The 20,072-nt window shown below is 37.3% G+C and overlaps 1 protein-coding gene across 2 annotated transcripts; it reads left to right on the top strand.

Moving 5' to 3' along the window:
- Positions 1-1,119: 1,119 nt before the first annotated feature.
- On the top strand, positions 1,120-19,013 carry LOC132299853 (cysteine synthase-like). 2 transcript variants are annotated; one of them, XM_059796715.1, is made up of 10 exons: positions 1,129-1,794; positions 1,881-1,990; positions 2,221-2,278; positions 2,547-2,810; positions 2,883-3,020; positions 3,111-3,162; positions 16,435-16,514; positions 17,647-17,706; positions 17,873-17,953; positions 18,759-19,013. In XM_059796715.1, exons 1-10 carry the CDS (start codon positions 1,756-1,758, stop codon positions 18,846-18,848), a joined length of 972 nt encoding a protein of 323 aa, XP_059652698.1. In that variant the 5' UTR covers positions 1,129-1,755; the 3' UTR covers positions 18,849-19,013. The 2 variants fall into 2 exon arrangements, 1 of the variants encoding a protein (XP_059652698.1); XR_009480206.1 differs by lacking the exon at positions 18,759-19,013 and having other exon boundaries at positions 1,120-1,794; positions 16,446-16,514; positions 17,873-17,952.
- Positions 19,014-20,072: the final 1,059 nt, after the last annotated feature.

The following is a 20,072-nucleotide window of genomic DNA, read 5'->3' as shown; positions in this document are numbered from 1 at the left end:
TGTCCTTTTGTTAACTAAGTTGTTATTAAAATATACATTATCAGTTAAAGCTGCTCTGTTTCTCTTCTTTAAGCTTAACAGTATATTATTTGTCTCTGTGTGTAACAAACGCTGCTCTGTTTCTCTTCTTTAAGCTTAACAGTATATTATTTGTCTCTGTGTGTAACAAACACTGCACCGATGTGTACAGGGAGTAAATGTATCCAAACAAAGCTTATCAAATAATGCATCCAGCAGCACTAGAGTACAGGTCCTATTTTTATTCAATTGAATAATTTTTTCTGTTTTACGGTGTCCAAAATCTGATTTTGTGAGTGATCTCTTTGAAAACTTGCATTGTTGGGGCATTATAAAACCTGGGTACTAGTTCATTGTTTGATTTTAATATAATAATAACTGGGTTTGATATTTTCTAGTGTCGGCTGTTGACCTTCCTAGCTTCCTATATGTGTTGTTTGGCTTGAGAAAATTTTAGTTTTTTTTTTTTTTTTTTTGTAATGATAATGTTTGGGAATCTGATTTCCTGGAGAGCTTGAAATTTTGGGACTTTTGAGGTATCTTAAATGTTAAAATTTTCTTTTTTTGCTGCTTTTATTTTGGTTGAATGTGAGTTTTGAGATTATCTTAGCTTTCTTCTTTTATATTTCTAATTGTTTTATTATCTGGGAGTAATCTTGTGGTGATTTGTTGAACAATCTGCCGGTTGGAGCATTTACAATATGTGGAAAGTTGAAACTTGTTCTTTGCTGTAAATTTGTGATATTTATGTTTTTGATTAATGATTTGGCTTTTATGTTATTCCATTTTGGTTTCTAATAATGTATTCAGTAGTTCCATCATTTGATCTTAATTTTTTTTTTTTTCTTAGTTGATACTTCACACACACGTTTTTTTCGTGACTTGAATCCCTAACCTCCTTTTAGGAGGTAAGAGACTGATACCGGCCACTGGCCTGGTCATCATTTGATCTTAATTTGTAATAGATCCATTATTAAATCTTTAATTATGCTACTTATTTTAAAAATCTGCATCTTCGGTGTTGACAATCACATGAAGCTTTGATCTTTTGAGTTATGGTACGTCCTCACATATAACTGAGCTGGTGGGCTTGTTTTCTTAGTTGGAGGTGGAAATTTGATGGCTATCTAGATTGGTTAATGGGATAGCTGAATCTTGTCCAATAGAGTAGAGTCCACTTTCGAACTCCTCGTGCTTTTGTCCAGTAGGGATATGATTTTTCTTTTTTTTTTTTAAAAGGACATTTCTGACATTCCTTACTTTGCTCCCTTGATATTTTTTAGAAACATCAACAATCCCTCTTCCTATTCTATCATCACCGAATGAAAAATTTAGTCAGTTTTTTTTTGGTTAAAGAATAAAGACAAGTTTGAATTTATAATTTTGAATGCACTAGTAGGGTTTTGTTGAATAACAAAAATTTTGACCCATATTTGGCTCATTTGTCAATTGTGTGGCTTCTGAGGAATCAAATAATCGTGTTTTGCATTTGATCTGAATACAGATTTTTTAACAATAAGTTCATTATTTTTTAGGTATAGTATCATACCTAGGTTAATCACCCGGTTTAAAATTTAATTTTTGTCATGTTTGTTTAGTTATTATAATTTTTATGTTTGTAATGGTTTTATCTCCATGATGTCCAATTGCTCCTTAAGGTATATTTTTTCATTTGTTTTTGACTTATGTTTGATTGTTTCATTTCTTTACCACAGTGCAGTAATTTGATAAGAAAATATGGAAGACACACTTGCAATTGCAAAAGATGTTACTGAAGTAAGTTTTCATCCGAGAGCTTCATTACTGATTTCAACCTTACGTCGGTGTAAAATCACTTCATTTCTTGCTTTCACAATGTACAGTTAATAGGAAATACCCCAATGGTATATCTTAACAACATTGTAGATGGTTGTGCAGCCCGTATTGCCGCCAAGTTAGAGACAATGGAACCCTGCTCCAGTGTTAAAGATAGGTATTCATCTTATTTTTCTTTTGGGATTTCTTACTTGTTAGTTTCGTAATTAGCTTTACAACTGTGGTATGTTACAATCATGAAAATGCAATCATAGAAATACAAGTATTTCAAAATGTTGCAATATGAAAATGTTGAAATACAGGTATTTCAATTTTTTTTGGAACCATGGTGTTGAGGGGTATTTCGAAATTTTGCATGATGCAAATGAACATATTTCTTTCATGTAGGATTGGGTACAGTATGATTAAAGATGCAGAAGAGAAGGGCCTGATTACTCCTGGGAAGGTTAGTTGATTCCTTTTATCGGCAATGTTCTGGTAAGATTTTTACCTTTCATAACTCTAATATCAAATTATTGTAGGCTTCGGAGTTCAAATGCAAATTATATAATAATTTTACGCCACATGTTTTGGTGAGGCTAACTGTCCTACAGATTGCTTTAGAGTGATTGATGATCAAACCAAGCTGAATTATGAATAGTCTGAATTATGTACATTTTGAACTGAATATTATCTTACCATTTTTGAATATGCTAAAATAATGGTGGCTGAAGACGGTCCTCATTGAGGGTACCGGTGGTAATACCGGCATTGGTTTGGCATTCATCGCGGCTGCTAAGGGTTATAAACTTATCCTTGTTATGCCGTCTACGTTTAGTATTGAGAGAAGGATTGTTCTTCGAGCTTTTGGAGCAGAGTTGTACATCACAAATATCGCCAAGGGCATTGATGGAGTTCTTCAAAAGGCGCAAGATCTACTAGAAAAGACGCCCAATAGTTTTTTTCTTAATCAATTTGAAAATCCTGCCAATCCAAAGGTATTCTTCGCATTGATATCTTGTAATGTGTCAAGATGGTAGGAAAGTTTTCATGGGTTTGTCGTTGTGTAGATTCATTATGAAACTACTGGACCAGAGATTTGGAAGGGTTCTGAAGAGAAAGTCGATGCCCTAGTTGCAGGGATAGGGACCGGGGGGACAGTTACTGGGGCAGGGAAGTTCCTCAAGGAGAAAAACTCAAAGATAAAGGTTGGTTTGTGCGCGTGTGTTTAGTGAGAGAGATGAGATCATATTTTACTGTTTCGTATGGTGTTGAACCATTCTTTTGCTTACATGTAGGTGTATGGTGTGGAACCAGCTGAAAGTGCCATTCTAAATGGAGGAAAGCTTGGTGAGTCATGTTGCTTTTCAAGTTACACACCTTACTCACTTGATTCTTTTTGGTTGCTGTTTATTTTTTTTTTAGTTTCAATATGAATTGGTTACATAGCACTATTTTATAAGTGTGTACTTGGGAGATGCTTTCAGGTTTCACTGTACCAAAATAACTGTAACGACCCGAACCCATGGGTCTAAACCGTTAACTGGGTCTTTACCCGAACCCGTAGGTCTAAACTGTTAACTGGGTCCTTACCCGAACCCGAGGTCACCTAAGTCAATCTCGCCATATCTAGTGTCAATACATCATTATTAGGTCATAAATATGCTTCACAAAGGCTCAATGCGAATACCCAAGACTCAAGGTGAATTATACAAGAGAAAGGAGCCAACTAAACCAAGCTACAACAGTTTGGTCGGCCGAAGTGAACCCTCTGGTACCGGTTGACCGAAACAGGCATTTCAGTCGGCCGGTTGTGATTTCAACAATGAATGAGTTTACTGGAAGAACCGGTCGCTGAAACAGGCATTTCGGCCGGCCGAAATGCCTTTGCGAAGTGAGTTTCAACTACTAGAATGCTGCAAGTGTGAAAATGAAGAAGAACCTTGAATAGAACTCTGGAAACTGATCAAAATATGTTCCAAACACATTATGAAATAACATACTATATTCCATAGTCATATATATACATCAAAATAGGTTCTCAAACTCATATTACATTACACGGCCAAATTACACAAGTTAATACATTTTTGTCATGATGCTTTACAAAAGGATGGCTCTAAATACAAAATGTTTCAAACCCTCTCTTATACCTTTCGTGCTTGTGGAGGATTGTCATCCGCCACCTCCTTTCCGAGACCTGAAAAATGTTAAATAATGGGGTGAGCTAAAAGCTCAGTAAAAAGTGTTTAAGACACAGCTCGTATGACCCCGTGAATCCACGTATATAATAGAAAACAAGATAACGGGCTCATACTATACCGGGGATGTAAACTATAACCACAACATCCAATATAAGCACAAATGTCATCCAATTCACAGATACACCATGCATGCCAATCAAGTGCAATGCCATACTCATGTTGCTCCTCATTTTCGAAACATTTCCGTTTCAATTTCCAAACCGTTAGTGTAATCCAACTCAAGGCACCTCCAAGGCGTCACGAAAGGGGGAATTGGTTACTATCCACGACCACAAGGCACTTTCAAGGCGTCGCATCCGGCCTAGTTAGCTCAATCCCTAGTCCTCTCTAGACTACACTAATACCACGAACCACTAGGCGCCTCTTAGGCGTCCGGGTTTTCATAAACACTTTTGAAAACTTTTTTCCAAAAACAATTTCATTTGTTTAAAACACTTTTTCCCTTTTCTCTCCCGATAAAATGTATGAATGCAACACGCCTAATACAATCATGCCAATGTATATAATTTCCATACTATACAAGGCAACAACCACACACAACAAGCCTTTGGGGAAATCTAAAAAAAATAAACAGCATGCTTCCATATTGTAAAAATCTAGCAGTTTACTCATGATAGGCATGTAATGCAACCACTTAAGCATGATTTTCCATACAACCTCAACTAGCACATACAGTGACATGCTTCATTTACAACAATTAAGTCGTTTTAAAAATCAACACAAATAATCATGCTAGACAACAAATTCATTGAAGAGAAATTCACATAAAGCCTAAGAAGTTATGAATTAGAGACCCCTATCTCAAAGAATGTAAAAAACCCCAAATTATGCCCAATTTTTAAAAATCCATGGGTTGGCCAAACAAGAATTTCCTCCGATCAAAACGTAGGTCTCAACGAGCTCTCCAACATTGCCTAAAAAAGTACCATCAAATTCACAAAAATAAATGAGGGATCAAGCCTTGAAAATCATGGCAAAAGAAAAGAAAAAAAAGAAATTAAGGGGAGAAGGAGAGAGTTGTCCAAAGGAAGAGAGATTTGTGGCCAAAATGGCCTTATGGCCATTAAATGAAAAGATAGTGGCGGGTCCCTCACATATAAAAATCTTTCAACTTTTATTTTACACAACATTTCTAAATATACACACTAATTATGTTACAACCACTAACAAGATTTTAAACAATTAATTTATGCACAAATTAATATGCATGATATGCAATAAACCCATGACACAATCCCCACGCACAACAATTCCGGTGGCGGGTCTTACCCGGGACCGTTCGGCCCGAAAAAGGGAAAAAAGCCGAAATGGTAACCAGTGCATTTCCAAGAGTCCTGAAGTCAAGGAAATGTCCCACCCAACTCTCGGATACACCTGACACACTCCACGGTGTCCGGCACGTAAAACGAGAAAAGACAAAAATACTTTCAAAAAATTAGAAGAATCCCAGAAAATAGAAAATGATAAAAATCAGAAACATTACAATCTACCCTCCTTAAAAGATTTCGTCCTTGAAATCTACCTTCCTTAAAGAAGGAGGCCCACCGCCACACATTTTCCAAGAACACCCCACAAAATCCCCAGACTAAAAACTCACCAACATTAATGCCTTTGACACTGGACATCACCAGGCAACAGAATCACTACTACCATAAAACCAACTGGTACGCTCTACACTATACTCAACTCAAAATGGACATCGTTCCACTCAACACTACCAAGAAGGACTTCAGACAAAGAATCCCCGTCCATTTCACAATCAAGCTCAACTCTACCCTACACATACTTGACAGGCTAAACACTTGTTATCTAATACGTAGCTACACCGTCACATAACCGTACCAATGACTACTAATCGCACTATACGACAATCATTACACCTAACAACTTTAAGTTGATTAAACAATGAATCTCCCAACGATTGCATAAACATTTATCACCAAATTACTAAAGCACACTATCCTACACCCAAGACACAAATCCTTGAAACAAGATCTTTAACAATCAATGGTTGTACTACAGCCCTTTATCGGTCACTTGATCCTACCTAACACACCTCGTCACTTGAGACAAGCCTCCCGAATCCACATTGCCACACCGACACAACGCGCAATACCGTGCTGTCATTATTACTAACAAGTCGAAACAATCATTGACCCTTGACCTGACATCGTGCTAAAGAGGGACTGATTCAAGAGAAATAGTTGGCCAGGCCATTCTCATCCTCGATCCCATCTTAGCACATACGCCGTTCTTGTCCTCAAGTCCAAACCTCAAACACAGTCTCACACAGTCCATAAAACAACTAAAAAATCCACCCACTATCCATCCATCGTTCCACATAGCCTCAACAACTACACAGTCAAATACCAGCTCTAAGTATCTCAATAACTTTTGAATCATACAGCTCGTAACAAGCTAAAAACAACACAACACCAAACATCACAATCATTAACCAGTACTAAAGATATTTAATTTCCTCATAACACTTGTATCAGGTAGACAACTCATAACATTGTTCTATTCAATTCTTTCTTCCTCAAAACACACAATACGATCATCTCATGCCTGAAACCTCAAAACCAAGGTCAATCATCCCTATTATTCCTCAATGGAATCTCACATTCATTCCCTAACTACACAACATTCAAACAATACCAACATCTGTTCTCAAAACACTACTCAAATCAAACGTCAATAAGAACACCCGAGTACATGTCTCACATCACATTATCTATTCATCCTCAAGCTTATAATTCACGACACACCCCTAGTCATCACCGATAGTACCAAACACCGGAAACACAATCCCTATTTTACAACCTGTGCCTCACATCCCACTGATCAAGACCACTCCCACAACAAACATTATAAAACCAAAGACTTCATCTCCCTCCGTGGAAGTGGGTCGACCTATTTAACTAAGACCTTGGCAATGAACTCTAACCACCTAACAAACCACACACAGGTCCTCCCATCCGCGGACGTGCACCACCCCTAAGTGGAGAACAAAACTCCCAACCAACGACGTCCTTGCCAAGGCCAGAACAAACAGAAAAGGGTAGCAAACCCCACTCTCACCAAAAACTGACAACTCCAACTTGAATGTATCTGACACCCTGTCACACTCTGCTCACCAATCATCCAACCATGGACACGCAAACTCGCCTAAAATGAAACCAACTCCTTACATACAAAGAGAAGAACTAACTGGATACCCATACGGAACTACGAACCTAAATCTGGGCGACCTTACCACAAACAAACCGTCAAACACTATCGCACAAAAACCTCGCACACGATACACTACGACACCCATGCTAACCAAAACCAATTAGGCAAGAGCACCCACACTCACAACACACAAACACTAGAAACAATCACAGCCCTTCGGACACCGCGTCTAGTCCCATCTAGAAACCGTCACTCCCAAATGATAACCTCTATACTATAAAATGACACATTTACTACCCATTCTATCTCCACCTTCCTAGACAATACCGCCTCAATCGCCGTGCACACCAGATCCTTGACCTCAGTTACAACAACCCATTGACTAGACAAAAGAAAAAGGTACATATACAGCAACACCGCTCTCACTGGTTCTAAAGACTAAGCTGACTACCATTACCTCGACTGATACACAACCCCATCTCCTACCTGACAACACACAACCCCATCTTCTACCTGACAACACACAACAAACAACTCACAATCTCAAATCCATCCTCGGATCATACCTAAAACCATTAAGCTCATCAATACTAAACACCGCACCATAACGCCTCTACCACCATTCTTTCCAAACAACAATTCAAACCTATTGTCTCATCGAACCATCAAGCCACTGCTAAGCGATTCCTCCTCAAACATCCTTAAGATAAAACCATCACTACAAGAAAAATAAGCATTACCCTCGATACTCCCCACCACGACCACTTTTTACCACTAAAAAAAGAAACACCAAACGGCAATGTCATGCCGACAAATCCTCAAAATGAAAATGAGCATAAAATCTAGAATGCTCAACACCCAATTGTCACCTCAAAACCATCAACGATGCAATCAATCACCAATGCTCAACCGGCTACTCAAACTTCTCTTTCTAAGCAATCTACGCATCTAAACAAGAAAACCTTATACCCTAGATTCAACATCACTACCTCCCCTCTTCATCGTTCCTCAGAACACCCTTGGCCCCGACAAAAGTCAAGTGGGGCTACCGACTAAACCTACACAATCAACCTCGTCCAAATCATTTCAAATCGACAGTCTATCTCCTTGGAACCTCAAATAACCATTATTATCTTTTAACACTCTAGACACACCCGGAATGCAACTCCCATCCACAAGTTTCAAATCCTAAAACACAATCCATTTGGTAACACAATATCCACCAGCTATCACCTCATCCGTAAAAAACCAAGCACCTTAATGACCTCACACAACCTACCTTATTGTGCAATCATGTACTACACAACTAAAACTGACCACTATACACCACCTCAAAACTTCCTAGACAGTTGTGCTAACCCATAATCCCGTTCATCAACCAAGCCATGTAATCAGCTCACCGTTAGTCAATTACTAGCGACATGCTCCTACAACTCTCCGAAACGGGATCACCCCTTGACAAACCAACCTCTAAAACAGACTCTTATAACCTACGGACCGAATCACATCAAACGATCGATCACCCAACGCTAGCATGACTCCAATCAATGGCTATGTCATCCTAGACCTACAGAGTCCAACAAGTCCCCTTGACAATCAGAACCAACATGCTTCCTTAGACCGTACCAGAAGATGCACATCTATAATCCATAAACTACATTCGTAGCTCAAACAACCCTCGTCACACCTACCACGACTGGTTCGAAAAGAACCTCCACACCAAACTGTGACCTAAGTCACAAACGCTGACCTCTTAAGGTCATTCTGAAACCCTCACCTGCACACTTGACCTCCACGATCACCAGAACCCATACACCGATGCATAAAACTCACCCACAATAAGGACACCATGCCATGAAATATGAACCTATTTTAAAGTCGAGCTCTATGCACCGTACAAAATGCACTAAGAAAATCAAAATGACTATGCACTGAATAGCTCAACCCACGAGCTAAAAGACCAAACCACTCGTTCGAAAAGAACTGGCACCCAACAACCCTAGAGCAACCGAGCTCCTTGCCTACTCAAGTCAAAACTCACACAACCATCAATGCCGTGACAAGTACTCTACCGCACCCCATACCATAATACAATCGTGTCCCTTCATCTAAATTTTAAAAGACCCCCTCTTTCATTTTAAAAGCAAATACTGGCATAACCCACGCTTAAATAACTGTCACAACACCATACGAGACATGCTTGCACCTACCGTGCTCACTACTTACCACATTATCATTTAAAATAATACTGTACAAACCATGTCTACCACTTGCCATTACCATAACCCTCATACTTATCATCATAACAAGATCAACAGGCTTTCAATCATTATCATGGTAACAATATACATTACTTTAAACACATAAGCATGTGATCACATAAGCAAACAAGCAGGTAAGCAAGTAGGTATGCTTTTTAAACAGTTAAACACTTTAACACATAGGCACATAAATGATGCAAGTCAACTCTCCACCCTCACTACCCGTCGTCCGAAAGGTATTCGAACCTAACGCTCTGATACCAATTTTATAACGACCAGAACCCGTGGGTCCGAATCGTTAACTGGGTCCTTACCTGAACATGAGGTCACCTAAGTCAATTTCGCCATATCTAGTGTCAATACATCATTATTAGGTTATAAATATGCTTCGCAAAGGCTCAATATGAATACCTAAGACTCAAAGTGAATTATACAGGAGAAAAGAGCCAACTAAACCAAGCTGCAACAGTTCGGTCGATTGAAGTGGGGCTTAGGTCTGCCGAAGTGAACCCTCTTATACCGATCGACCAAACAGGCATTTCAGTCGGTCAATCGGTTGTTATTTCAACAGTGAATGAGTTTCCTGGAAGAACCAGTCGGCCGAAATGGCTCTGCGAAGTGAGTTTCAACTACTGGAACGCTACACGTGTGAAAATGAAGAAGAACCTTGAATAGAACTCTGGAAACTAATCAAAATCTGTTCCAAACACATTATGAAATAACATACTATATTCCATGGTCATATATATACATCAAAATAGGGTCTCAAACTCATAGTTACATTACACAGCCAAATTACACAAGTTAATACATTTTTGTCATGGTGCTTTACAAAAGGATGGCTCTAAATACAAAATGTTTCAAACCCTCCTATACCCTTTATGCTTGTGGAGGATTGTCATCCACTACCTCCTTTCCGAGACCTGAAAAGTGTTAAATAATGGGGTGAGCTAAAAGCTCAATGGGAAGTGTCTAAGACACACCTCTTATGACCCCGTGAATCCATGTATAGAATAAAAAACAAGAGAACGGACTCATACTATATCGGGGATGTAAACCATAACCACAACATCCAATATAAACACAAATGTCATCCAAGTCACAGATACACCATATATGCCAATGAAGTACAATGCCATGCTCATGTCGCTCCACATTTTCCGAAACATTTCCGTTTCAACTTCCAAATCGTTAGTGTAATCCGACCCAAAACACCTCTAAGGCGTCACAAAAGAGGGAATTGGCTACTATCCACAACCACAAGGCACCTCCAAGGCTTCACATCCGGCCTAGTTAGCTCAATCCCTAGTCCTCTCTAGACTACACTAACATCATGACCATTAGGCGCCTCCTAGGCGTTCGGGTTTTTACAAACACTTTCGGAAACTTTTTTCCTAAAAAAATTTCATTTGTTTAAAACATTTTTTCCCCTTTATTTCCCAGTGAAATGCATGAATGCATCGCGCCTAATACAATCATGCCAATGTATATAATTTCCATACTATACAGGGCAACAACCACACACAACAAGCCTTTGGGGAAATCTAAAAAAAATAAACAACATGCTTCCATATTGTAAAAGTCTAGTAGTTTACTCATGATAGGCATGTAATACAACAACTTAAGCATGCTATTCCATACAACCTCAACTAGCACATATAGTGACATGCTTCATTTACAATAATTAAGTCGTTTTAAAAGAAATCAACACAAATAATCATGCTAGACAACAAATTCATGAAGAGAAATTCACATAAATCCTAAGAAGTTATGAATTAGAGACCCCTACCTCAAAGAATGTAAAAAGCCTCAAATTATGCCCAATTTTCGAAAATTCACGGGTTGGCCAAACAAGAGTTTGCTCGGATCAAAACGTAGGTCTCAACAAGTTTCAAACATTGCCCAAAGAAGTACAATCAAATTCACAAAAATAAATGAGGGATCAAGCCTTGAAAATCATGGCAAAAGAAAAAAATAAATTAATTAATTAAGGGGAGAAGGAGAGAGCTGCCGAGAGGAAGAGAGATTTGTGGCCAAAATGGCCTTATGGCCATTAAAAGAAAAGATAGTGGTGGGTCCCTCACATATAAAAATCTTTCAACTTTTATTTTACACCACATTTCTAAGTATACACACTAATTATGTTACAACCACTAACAATCTTTTAAACAATTAATTTATGCACAAATTAATGTGCATGATATGCATTGGACCTATGATACAATCCCCGCGCACAACAATTTCGGTGGCGGGTTTCACTCGGGACCGTTCGGCCTGAAAAAGGGAAAAAAGCCGAAATGGTAACCGGTGCATTTCCAAGAGTCCTAAACTCAAGAAAATGTCCCACCCAACTCCCGGACACACCCGGCACACTCCACGGTATTCGATACGCAAAACAAGAAAAGACAAAAATACTCTAAAAAATTAGAAAAATCCCAAAAAATGAAAAATGATAAAAATCAGAAACATTACAATAACACCCTTTTTAAACCATATTATGAGATGTATTACATTAATGTATCATGTAATATAACTAATGAAAGATAAAATAAGATAAAAACTAAGCCCTTCATGTATCTTTGAAAATATATGCAATTTTTTTTATCGAAAGATGCACTGTGATCGTGACACCTTGTTGGGAGTGTTGATTGAGAACACCATCTTGATGACATTTGCTGGAATGTCACTAGCTTTTTGCAAGGATTGCTGTGTTAAGTTTTTAGGTGTTAATACTTTCCTTTTCTGATAGTATGATGCACACTCACGTTCTTGTTGGGACTAGAACCCCTTTACCTCTCCTTTTGATTGTGGCAGGACATACCACTCAAGCTAATAACTGGTTGTAAGTTTCTTTGTTAGCACATTTCCAAGTTTTGTGACAAACCAGAGACTGAATTGCTCAAGCTTGTCTTTTTAATTGGTTTGTTCAATCTTATTCACAAAGTCTAAGTAAGTTGTTTAGCTTAATTTCGACCAAATGATTAACATGCCAGTATTGAGCAACACCAAGCTTGATTTCCCCGAGACACTGAAAACAGGACACAGTTGTTCTTAGCTGCCATTATGTGTTCCATAGAGAGACTTGCCAAGAAGTCTTCTTTAATAAAAGCTATATAGAATTGTTAGGGTAGAAAAAACCAATGAGTAGGTTAAGTAGGTTAAGCAAGTTTGTGGTGCATGGCAATCTAAACTTGAAGCATCTGCTGCGGTGCTGCCATTCACCAATCTTGGCCAAAATATTATTTTGGCATGCGTTTGATCGAATTTCTAAATCCATTGAAATATTATGGGGATCCTTATTTAAATTAAGATATGGATAAGTTACATGGAACTGATTATTATGTTTTAGCTGCTTTGTTCTAAGGTCTAAGATTTTTTTTTCCTTAGTTGGTAATCACACACCTATGCCTCCATTGAAGCTTGAACCCCTCACCTTCCTTTGAGAAGTAGGAGCTTAGTACCGCTGGGCCACCGGCCCGTTGGTTAAGGTTTAAGATTAGTCAATGCCCCAAATAGGAAAGTGAGTCAGCTGGGAATTCATAGTGAACTAAAATTATGTTTTCATCCTTGTATAACATAGTTGCTGGCCATTTTATTTAGTGTTCGGCATGTTAAACATTTTCTTTTCTGACATTGGTATTTTAAGCATTTTATAATGTCCATTGATTGTAGACATTCATTATTAAGTTTATGAATAGGTCATGCTCAGGTTCATGAACAGACTAGAGCTTTGGTTGACCAAGCTTAGACAAGTTTAAATGGCTCTAGTTGAGCTTTGGTTGACCAAGCTTAGACAAGTTTAAATGGTGTTAGTTGAGCTTGGGACAAGTCTGAGCAGTTCAACCAAGCCAAATTTGAACACATCCTCTACCACCCTTGCTAGTGAACTAGTAATACAATATTCAACTTACTTTGTATTATTTTAGGCAGTTTTCCATTATTATTCTATATTTTTCATGATGAATTTTATGTTCTCTCTTTTCAATCAATATAAATCACCGTCAGTCACTTTTCTGTCATTGGATAGGCCATGGACTGGAATCTATATGAGACAGAAATGTCATAATTCTAGAACTCATACATGCTGCCTGGCACAGCAGCCTGAAAACATGAACTTATAATAACAAAGGCAGAGGGAAATGTTGGAGATTGACACTGGTACAAGGTTTTTGCAATTTGCAGTGATGTTATTTGTTCTAATGAGCAAAGATGTTTTATTTTGCGGGTTTAGTTTGGCTCCAAACTTTCCTGTATTAATGATGATTCTTTTTTCTTCTTGTTTATGTCACTTGATCTCCAACCCACACAAGATTTTTGCAGATTCGTTTCCTTTGGTTGGTCGCTATATGTTGAAGGGTTGAATGTGTTAATGTTGTGGTGACCAGATGGGCTCAAACCCATCGAACTTGAGAACTTTCAGGAGTCAAAATTTTTGTTGCAATGAAACAATAAAATTCTGAGGGCAGATATGCAGTAAATTTCATGAAAGATATCTGAGCTCTTCAAGCTTGTGAAAAACACCCTTTATTAAAAATCCTAAAATGGACATATTCAATAGGATTCATAAAGAATAAGTTTGGTGGAGGTACAGTTTGTAATTTAGAGACTTTTGGAGGGTGACCCCTTTTTGCGTTTGGTGGAGCCTTTGGAAAGAGCGGAATAGACGATCTTTTGATGGGAAGGAGTCCTCCATTGGAGCGCTGAAATTTTCTATTATTTGTACCCTTTTTTGTTGGGGTTGGGGGAGAGATTTTTCTTCTTTTGAGGATATTGTGTACTTTTTGGGCTCTTTGAGTTCATAGGTTATTTTTATGTATATAGCTTAGGACGCGTTCCCCTTTTGAACGCTTTCTAATACATTTTATTTATAAAAAAAGAAGAAGAGAACCTTCTATCTGTAGTTCTGAATCTCTGGACCTCTGACATGGTTAAGTTGTCCTTTTCTATTTCAAGCTTTCTTTAAGCTTCCAGACCTGACTTGTTGGGTTCTTGAAACATTGGGATTCATAGCCGGTCTTTATTTGAATCACACCAAAGATTCTTCAAGTGAATATGGCCCGAAGAGGTATCAGATCCATCTTAAACTGAGCTTGTCCATCAATTAGGTGTACTCTCGATCATTGGTAGAGACTGTCGATCATGGTTGGTCGAGAGATTTTCTTAGGTCATAGTGACTTACACTCTTGACCATGATCATAGAATATCTTAGGTCATAATGGTTGAGAAACTTTTTTCAGTCATAATGATCCATGGACCTCTATCAGCCATAGTGGTCGATGGTCCTTCGTTAGCCTAGTGGTCGATTGTCCTTCGTCAGCCTAGTAGTCTATGGACCTCCGTCAACCACACCTCCATCAATCATTAGTGACCAAGATACTCCGTGGACCTCCATCAGCTATAGTGGTCGATGAGACCTCCGTCAGTCTAGTGGTCGATGGACCTCCGTTAGCCACACCTCCATCAGTCATTAGTGACCGAGATGCTTCATGGACCTTTGTCAGCCATAGTGGTCGATGAGACCACCGTCAGTCTAGTGGTCGATGTGACCTCCGTCAGCCTAATGGTCGATGGACCTTGACCATTGTTAGCTATGAGCTCAACACCTTATCTCTGTTCTAATGACCTTAAATCTCGACCTTAATTCCGACCACTATGATTTAAAATTAATCGTTCCCCTCGACGATCGTGGGCTGATCCATAGTTCAGGCCTCGGGTTGTTCGACCACGTGGCATGATTACTTTGGATAATATTTTTAGGTGTTAACACAACTGTTCCCTTGTTTTGCGGGTTTAGTTTGGCTCCAAACTTTCCTGTATTAATGATGATTCTTTTTTCTTCTTGTTTATGTCACTTGATCTCCAACCCACACAAGATTTTTGCAGATTCGTTTCCTTTGGTTGGTTGCTATATGTTGAAGGGTTGAATGTGTTAATGTTGTGGTGACCAGATGGGCTCAAGCCCAGCGAACTTGAGAACTTTCAGAAGTGAAATTTTTTGTTGCAGTGAAACAATAAAATTCTGAGGGCAGATATGCAGTAAATTTTATGAAAGATATCTGAGCTCTTCAAGCTTGTGAAAAACACCCTTTATTAAAAATCCTAAAATGGACATATTCAATAGGATTCGTAAAGAGTAAGTTTGGTGGAGGTACGGTTTGTAATTTAGTCCAGTACCTGGACTGTGGATAATTATCTATGAATGCATGAGCAGTATTAGAGAGTGGTTTCAGACCATTGTGGGAAGAAAGTTTTAATAGTAATTTTATATTCTCTTCTTATGTACTTTTTGTTGATGTTATTGATTTTACTTCATTACTGTTAGAGTGCTCCTGTCATTAGGTAGCCCCGTCAACTATGTTTCAACCATGTTAATCTCAGCTGCTCTGAGAGTCATGTTACTTCTGATAAGAAAATGCACTTTGGCTTTTCCTGTATGAAGTTAGTAAACCTAAAGATCATTTTTTCACTTGTCGAAGGAAAGCGATTAACTGAATGGGCATCAAACTACCATCAATATGTCCCAGGCTTGCAAAGATCAAACACTTTTTTCCTGCTTAAGAAATCGGTGATAACTCTGTTTGGTTAAAATTTCTGTTATTGTCATGAAATTTCAGGTGGTTTCAGAGTTGGTAGACTTTCATGGAAATGCTTCTTCCAAATTGATCTTTCAATATTACCAGTTAGCTTATTCATTTGTTGTGGTCAACAAAAAAAAAATATTTGGAAGTTGCTACCAGTTTTTGTTTTGTTCATCTTTTTCTTCGTGTTTCCAATTTTTGTTTTCTTGGTGAGTATGATTCTTCTTCAATGTCAAAAGTCAAGGTTTTAAATGTGTTTTCTTGCATCAAGATCTTTTGAGAAGAGAAACATCTTAACATATTGATTCTTTCCTGATTGGATATTTGCATATGTTCATCTGATAGGCCCACATAAGATACAAGGAATTGGTGCTGGCTTCATCCCTGCTGTATTGGATGTCAACATTCTTGATGAAGTTGTTCAAGTAAGCCTCAAAATCTTATTATCAGGAATTTAGTTTGAGGATTTTTTTAGACGATTCACATTGTCACCTTCTGCTTCTCCTTGACTTTGTTGCATTTTCTAGTAGTGCCGTTGAACTGCTTCTTTATAAAAAATTATTCTTATCATGGTTGTTGAGCAAAAATAACCTTTGGAACATTTTGTTTATAGTTCTCATAAAAGCACACAGATAGTGGATATTCCTTAAATTCATGCTGTTATATAGGCAATAAATGGATTAAATTTAGACCAGTTATTTGGTGTTTTAAATTGATCTTGTAAGAACTTCTGATTTGGTAATATGACTGGCAAACATAAATATTATTTCAATTAGTATGTTTAAAAAAAGAAATTTCCCACCAAATAATTGTCCACTCTAAGATAATTTATATAAAACAAAAGTTTGGTAATAATTGAATTTTATGAAATTAGACTTGTCGTATCCAAATTTGACATCTATCATCAAACTAAAATTGATATAACCAAACAACCAAAAGAAGAACCAATGAATTTCAAAATATTTTCAGCCTTGAATATTGTGAATCTAGTGGCTAATGTTAAGTTAGTAACCATACACAGTATTTGTTTTTTTTTTTGTGTGTATTATATTAAATTAATTTTAGTCATGGGTTTTGTCCCTTTTTTGCAATATCTTCTTGTGTATCCTTTGCTTATTAAAATAACTAATCATATTAACCGGTATTACACTATTTTATTATTTCATCAACCCATTGTTCTAGGATCCCCTTAAATCCGAGGTCACTCTTTTAATTAACATAGTTAAAATGGACTTTGGTACTCATCAGATTTAGGGGATTATACCACTCTTACCAAATCCGAAGTATGGGAATTGGATTAAAATTGAATTTAAATCCAAACTGTTGATATGTGCCCGCCCACTTACTTCCTGATATGGCAATATCTATTATGTGAATTCCAGCAACTTTAACTTGGATTTCCTAACCATCAAAAGGCTGCGGACTAGTGTTATTTCCTCTACCTTTCTAAATTAGAAAGTTGAGGGTTCAAGTGATGTGTGAGTTATTTGCCCAAACAAAAGAAACAAAGAACTGGATTTCCTTTTACTCAATTGCAATGTTTTTGTAAATATTCAGGTATCGAGTGAAGAAGCCTTGGACACTTCTAAGCTTCTCGCTTTGAAAGAAGGTTTACTGGTATGTTTTCAGTTAGTTAAGATCTCTTATAAGGGTCTCACATGTATTTCTGACACTCCTTTCTCTTACTTATCAAAGACCCCAAATTCCTAGTTGTACATACTACGTTGTTTCTGTCATCAACATTTCCTATGTTTTGTCATGTTTGTGGTGAGATTATTTGCAGGTAGGGATTTCTTCTGGGGCTGCAGCTGCTGCTGCAATAAAGATTGCCAAGAGACCAGAAAATTCTGGGAAACTCATTGTTGTAAGTTAAATTTCTTTAATCCACTTATATATATATATATATATATATATATATATATATATAATCTTAAATAGTCATTATGGGTTGATTTTGTTAAGTTACTCCCATCAGAAATCTTTTTGTGATGGTTCAAATAATTCTTAATTTACATGCCATGTGTACTGCTTTTTCTAGGTTTCTTGTTTTCCTTATTGCATCATCTGTTGCCATTAAGAATTGTAGGCATGGAGGACTTTTTTTTTTTTATCTTTCAAATATTGACCACTGATGAAAAGAGTTGCTTTAAAGTGTATCCTCAAGTTTCCATACAGTAAAGAGTGTTCTAATTTGGTGAATCCTAACTAAATATGGTTTTAGTTAGTTGATGTTAGTGTTAGGCTTATACTTGTGGTTAGAAATTGGATAGACCGCACGTTAGTCTGATTAAAAGCAGCATGAGGACACTAAAGTTGGGTCCTTTTGTTATCAGTTGATGAATAGGGGAGGGAAGAGGAGATACGGCTGTTAGAACTGTGAACTAAAATTGTTCAGAGTACTACATTTTCATTAAATGTTGCCAAATATATGTACACACCCACACACACACATATACACAAATATTTGTAATCTAAATTAGATCAGGTTTTCATGCTCCAAAAACTTGTCAACCCTTTGTGCGTTATCAACGTGATTTTTTGCTAACCCATGGTGTCTGGTACTACCTTTAGTATAAACTGTATGAACTTGATTTGTTTTTTAGGTTTTTTTTCTTCTAGAACAAGTGAACAACCCAATGGAATGTGGAACTCATATTTGTTATGTACAGGTTATTTTCCCAAGCTTTGGAGAGCGTTATTTATCCACTGTGTTGTTTGATTCCTTGAGGCATGAGGCTGAAAACATGAGTTTTGAGTAAGGTGTTAGTGTTACCCAGCAGCCTAAAGAAGCATGACTCATCCTGTCTGCTACTTTTTGTATTGCAGTTTGTGTTGGACCTTTAACCAATTGATTGCTTTGAACAATGTTTGATTTGTAAAGATTCAAAATAATAGTTAGTGTGATCTCTTTTTTCTTGAAATAACTCAACTGGAACAGTCTGTTATTGACAGAATACATTTTATTGTTCCTAACGTTATTATTTTATAGCATAAGAATTAGGGATATTTTTGTTATTTGCTTACAAAAATTAAAGACAAAAAAGTGAAGTACGTCTTCCTAATAAAAAAACATAAACATATGTGAAAAGTCAGACTGGTAGCTGCATTGTCGCTTTTGATGGGCAGAGGTGCTTTTGATGGGCAGAGGTGCTGACATGCCCATGTGAATGTGAATGCATCCTCCAATTTTCTCACATTGTGTGTCTCTTTCCCACATTAGATAAATTGAGGGAAAAATTTTGAGAGAGAAATTTTGGTACGCCGTGTAACGGGTGTATTCGGATCATTTGTGTAACGTACGTGCTCGTGCGTATATTACACGCGTAGTAATGAATAGTCAAATGCGCCTATTGCACGGTGCAATAAGCACATGCAGACCATCCATGTAGTATAATTGCGGTAATAAACGATCGGATTTGCCGGTTGCATCTTGCTTTAGTTTGATTCTTATCAATAAGAATTCTAAAAATGTATTGTTATACAATTTTGTTCATTTATTTACCTTCCCCGTCTTATATAAATAGTACATCTTTTTATTTTTGGTTGACCCATAATATTTGTCCCATTTAAAAAAACAATGCATTATTTTTTATAACATTCTCAATTTATGCTAAAAGATAAAATAAATTAAAGTTCCAATTCTCAAAATGGGTAGACCTCATCAAAGGGTAAATTTGAAAATAAATCTAGTGTCAATGTAATAAAATATAATAAAATCTAATGTCTGAAAAAGTGTGAATTTTAAAACTAGACATGTATAATGATACAAAGGTACTATTTTTAACTTTTTTTTCAATATCTCAATAGTGGCATATATATATTTTAGGAGTTGTCTCCACTTTTTCTTCCATCCACTCTTCATTGGGCGCGAATGCCCTGCTGTTCCTAACCCTGCAGTCCCCAGCAGTTCAGTGCCTAATGCCGTGAAATGACCTAAATCCATTGGATCCGGATCATTAAATGGGTCCTTACCCGACCCAAAA

This window comes from Cornus florida, unplaced genomic scaffold (genome assembly GCF_030987335.1).
Source record: "Cornus florida cultivar Cherokee Brave unplaced genomic scaffold, ASM3098733v1 CherokeeBrave_3.0.0_Hap2_Chr03, whole genome shotgun sequence".
In the NCBI taxonomy this organism is placed as follows: domain Eukaryota; kingdom Viridiplantae; phylum Streptophyta; class Magnoliopsida; order Cornales; family Cornaceae; genus Cornus; species Cornus florida.
This window is presented reverse-complemented; position numbering and strand designations above follow the sequence as displayed.

What these genes read in the sequence shown, in the direction of transcription:
- LOC132299853 (XM_059796715.1), top strand. Translation starts at nt 1,756, where the DNA reads ATGGAAGACACACTTGCAATTGCAAAAGATGTTACTGAA. An exon ending in TGCTCCAGTGTTAAAGATAG is followed by an intron (nt 1,991 to 2,220) that starts GTATTCATCTTA and finishes TCTTTCATGTAG; the next exon opens with GATTGGGTACAGTATGATTA. An exon ending in AGAAAAACTCAAAGATAAAG is followed by an intron (nt 3,021 to 3,110) that starts GTTGGTTTGTGC and finishes GCTTACATGTAG; the next exon opens with GTGTATGGTGTGGAACCAGC.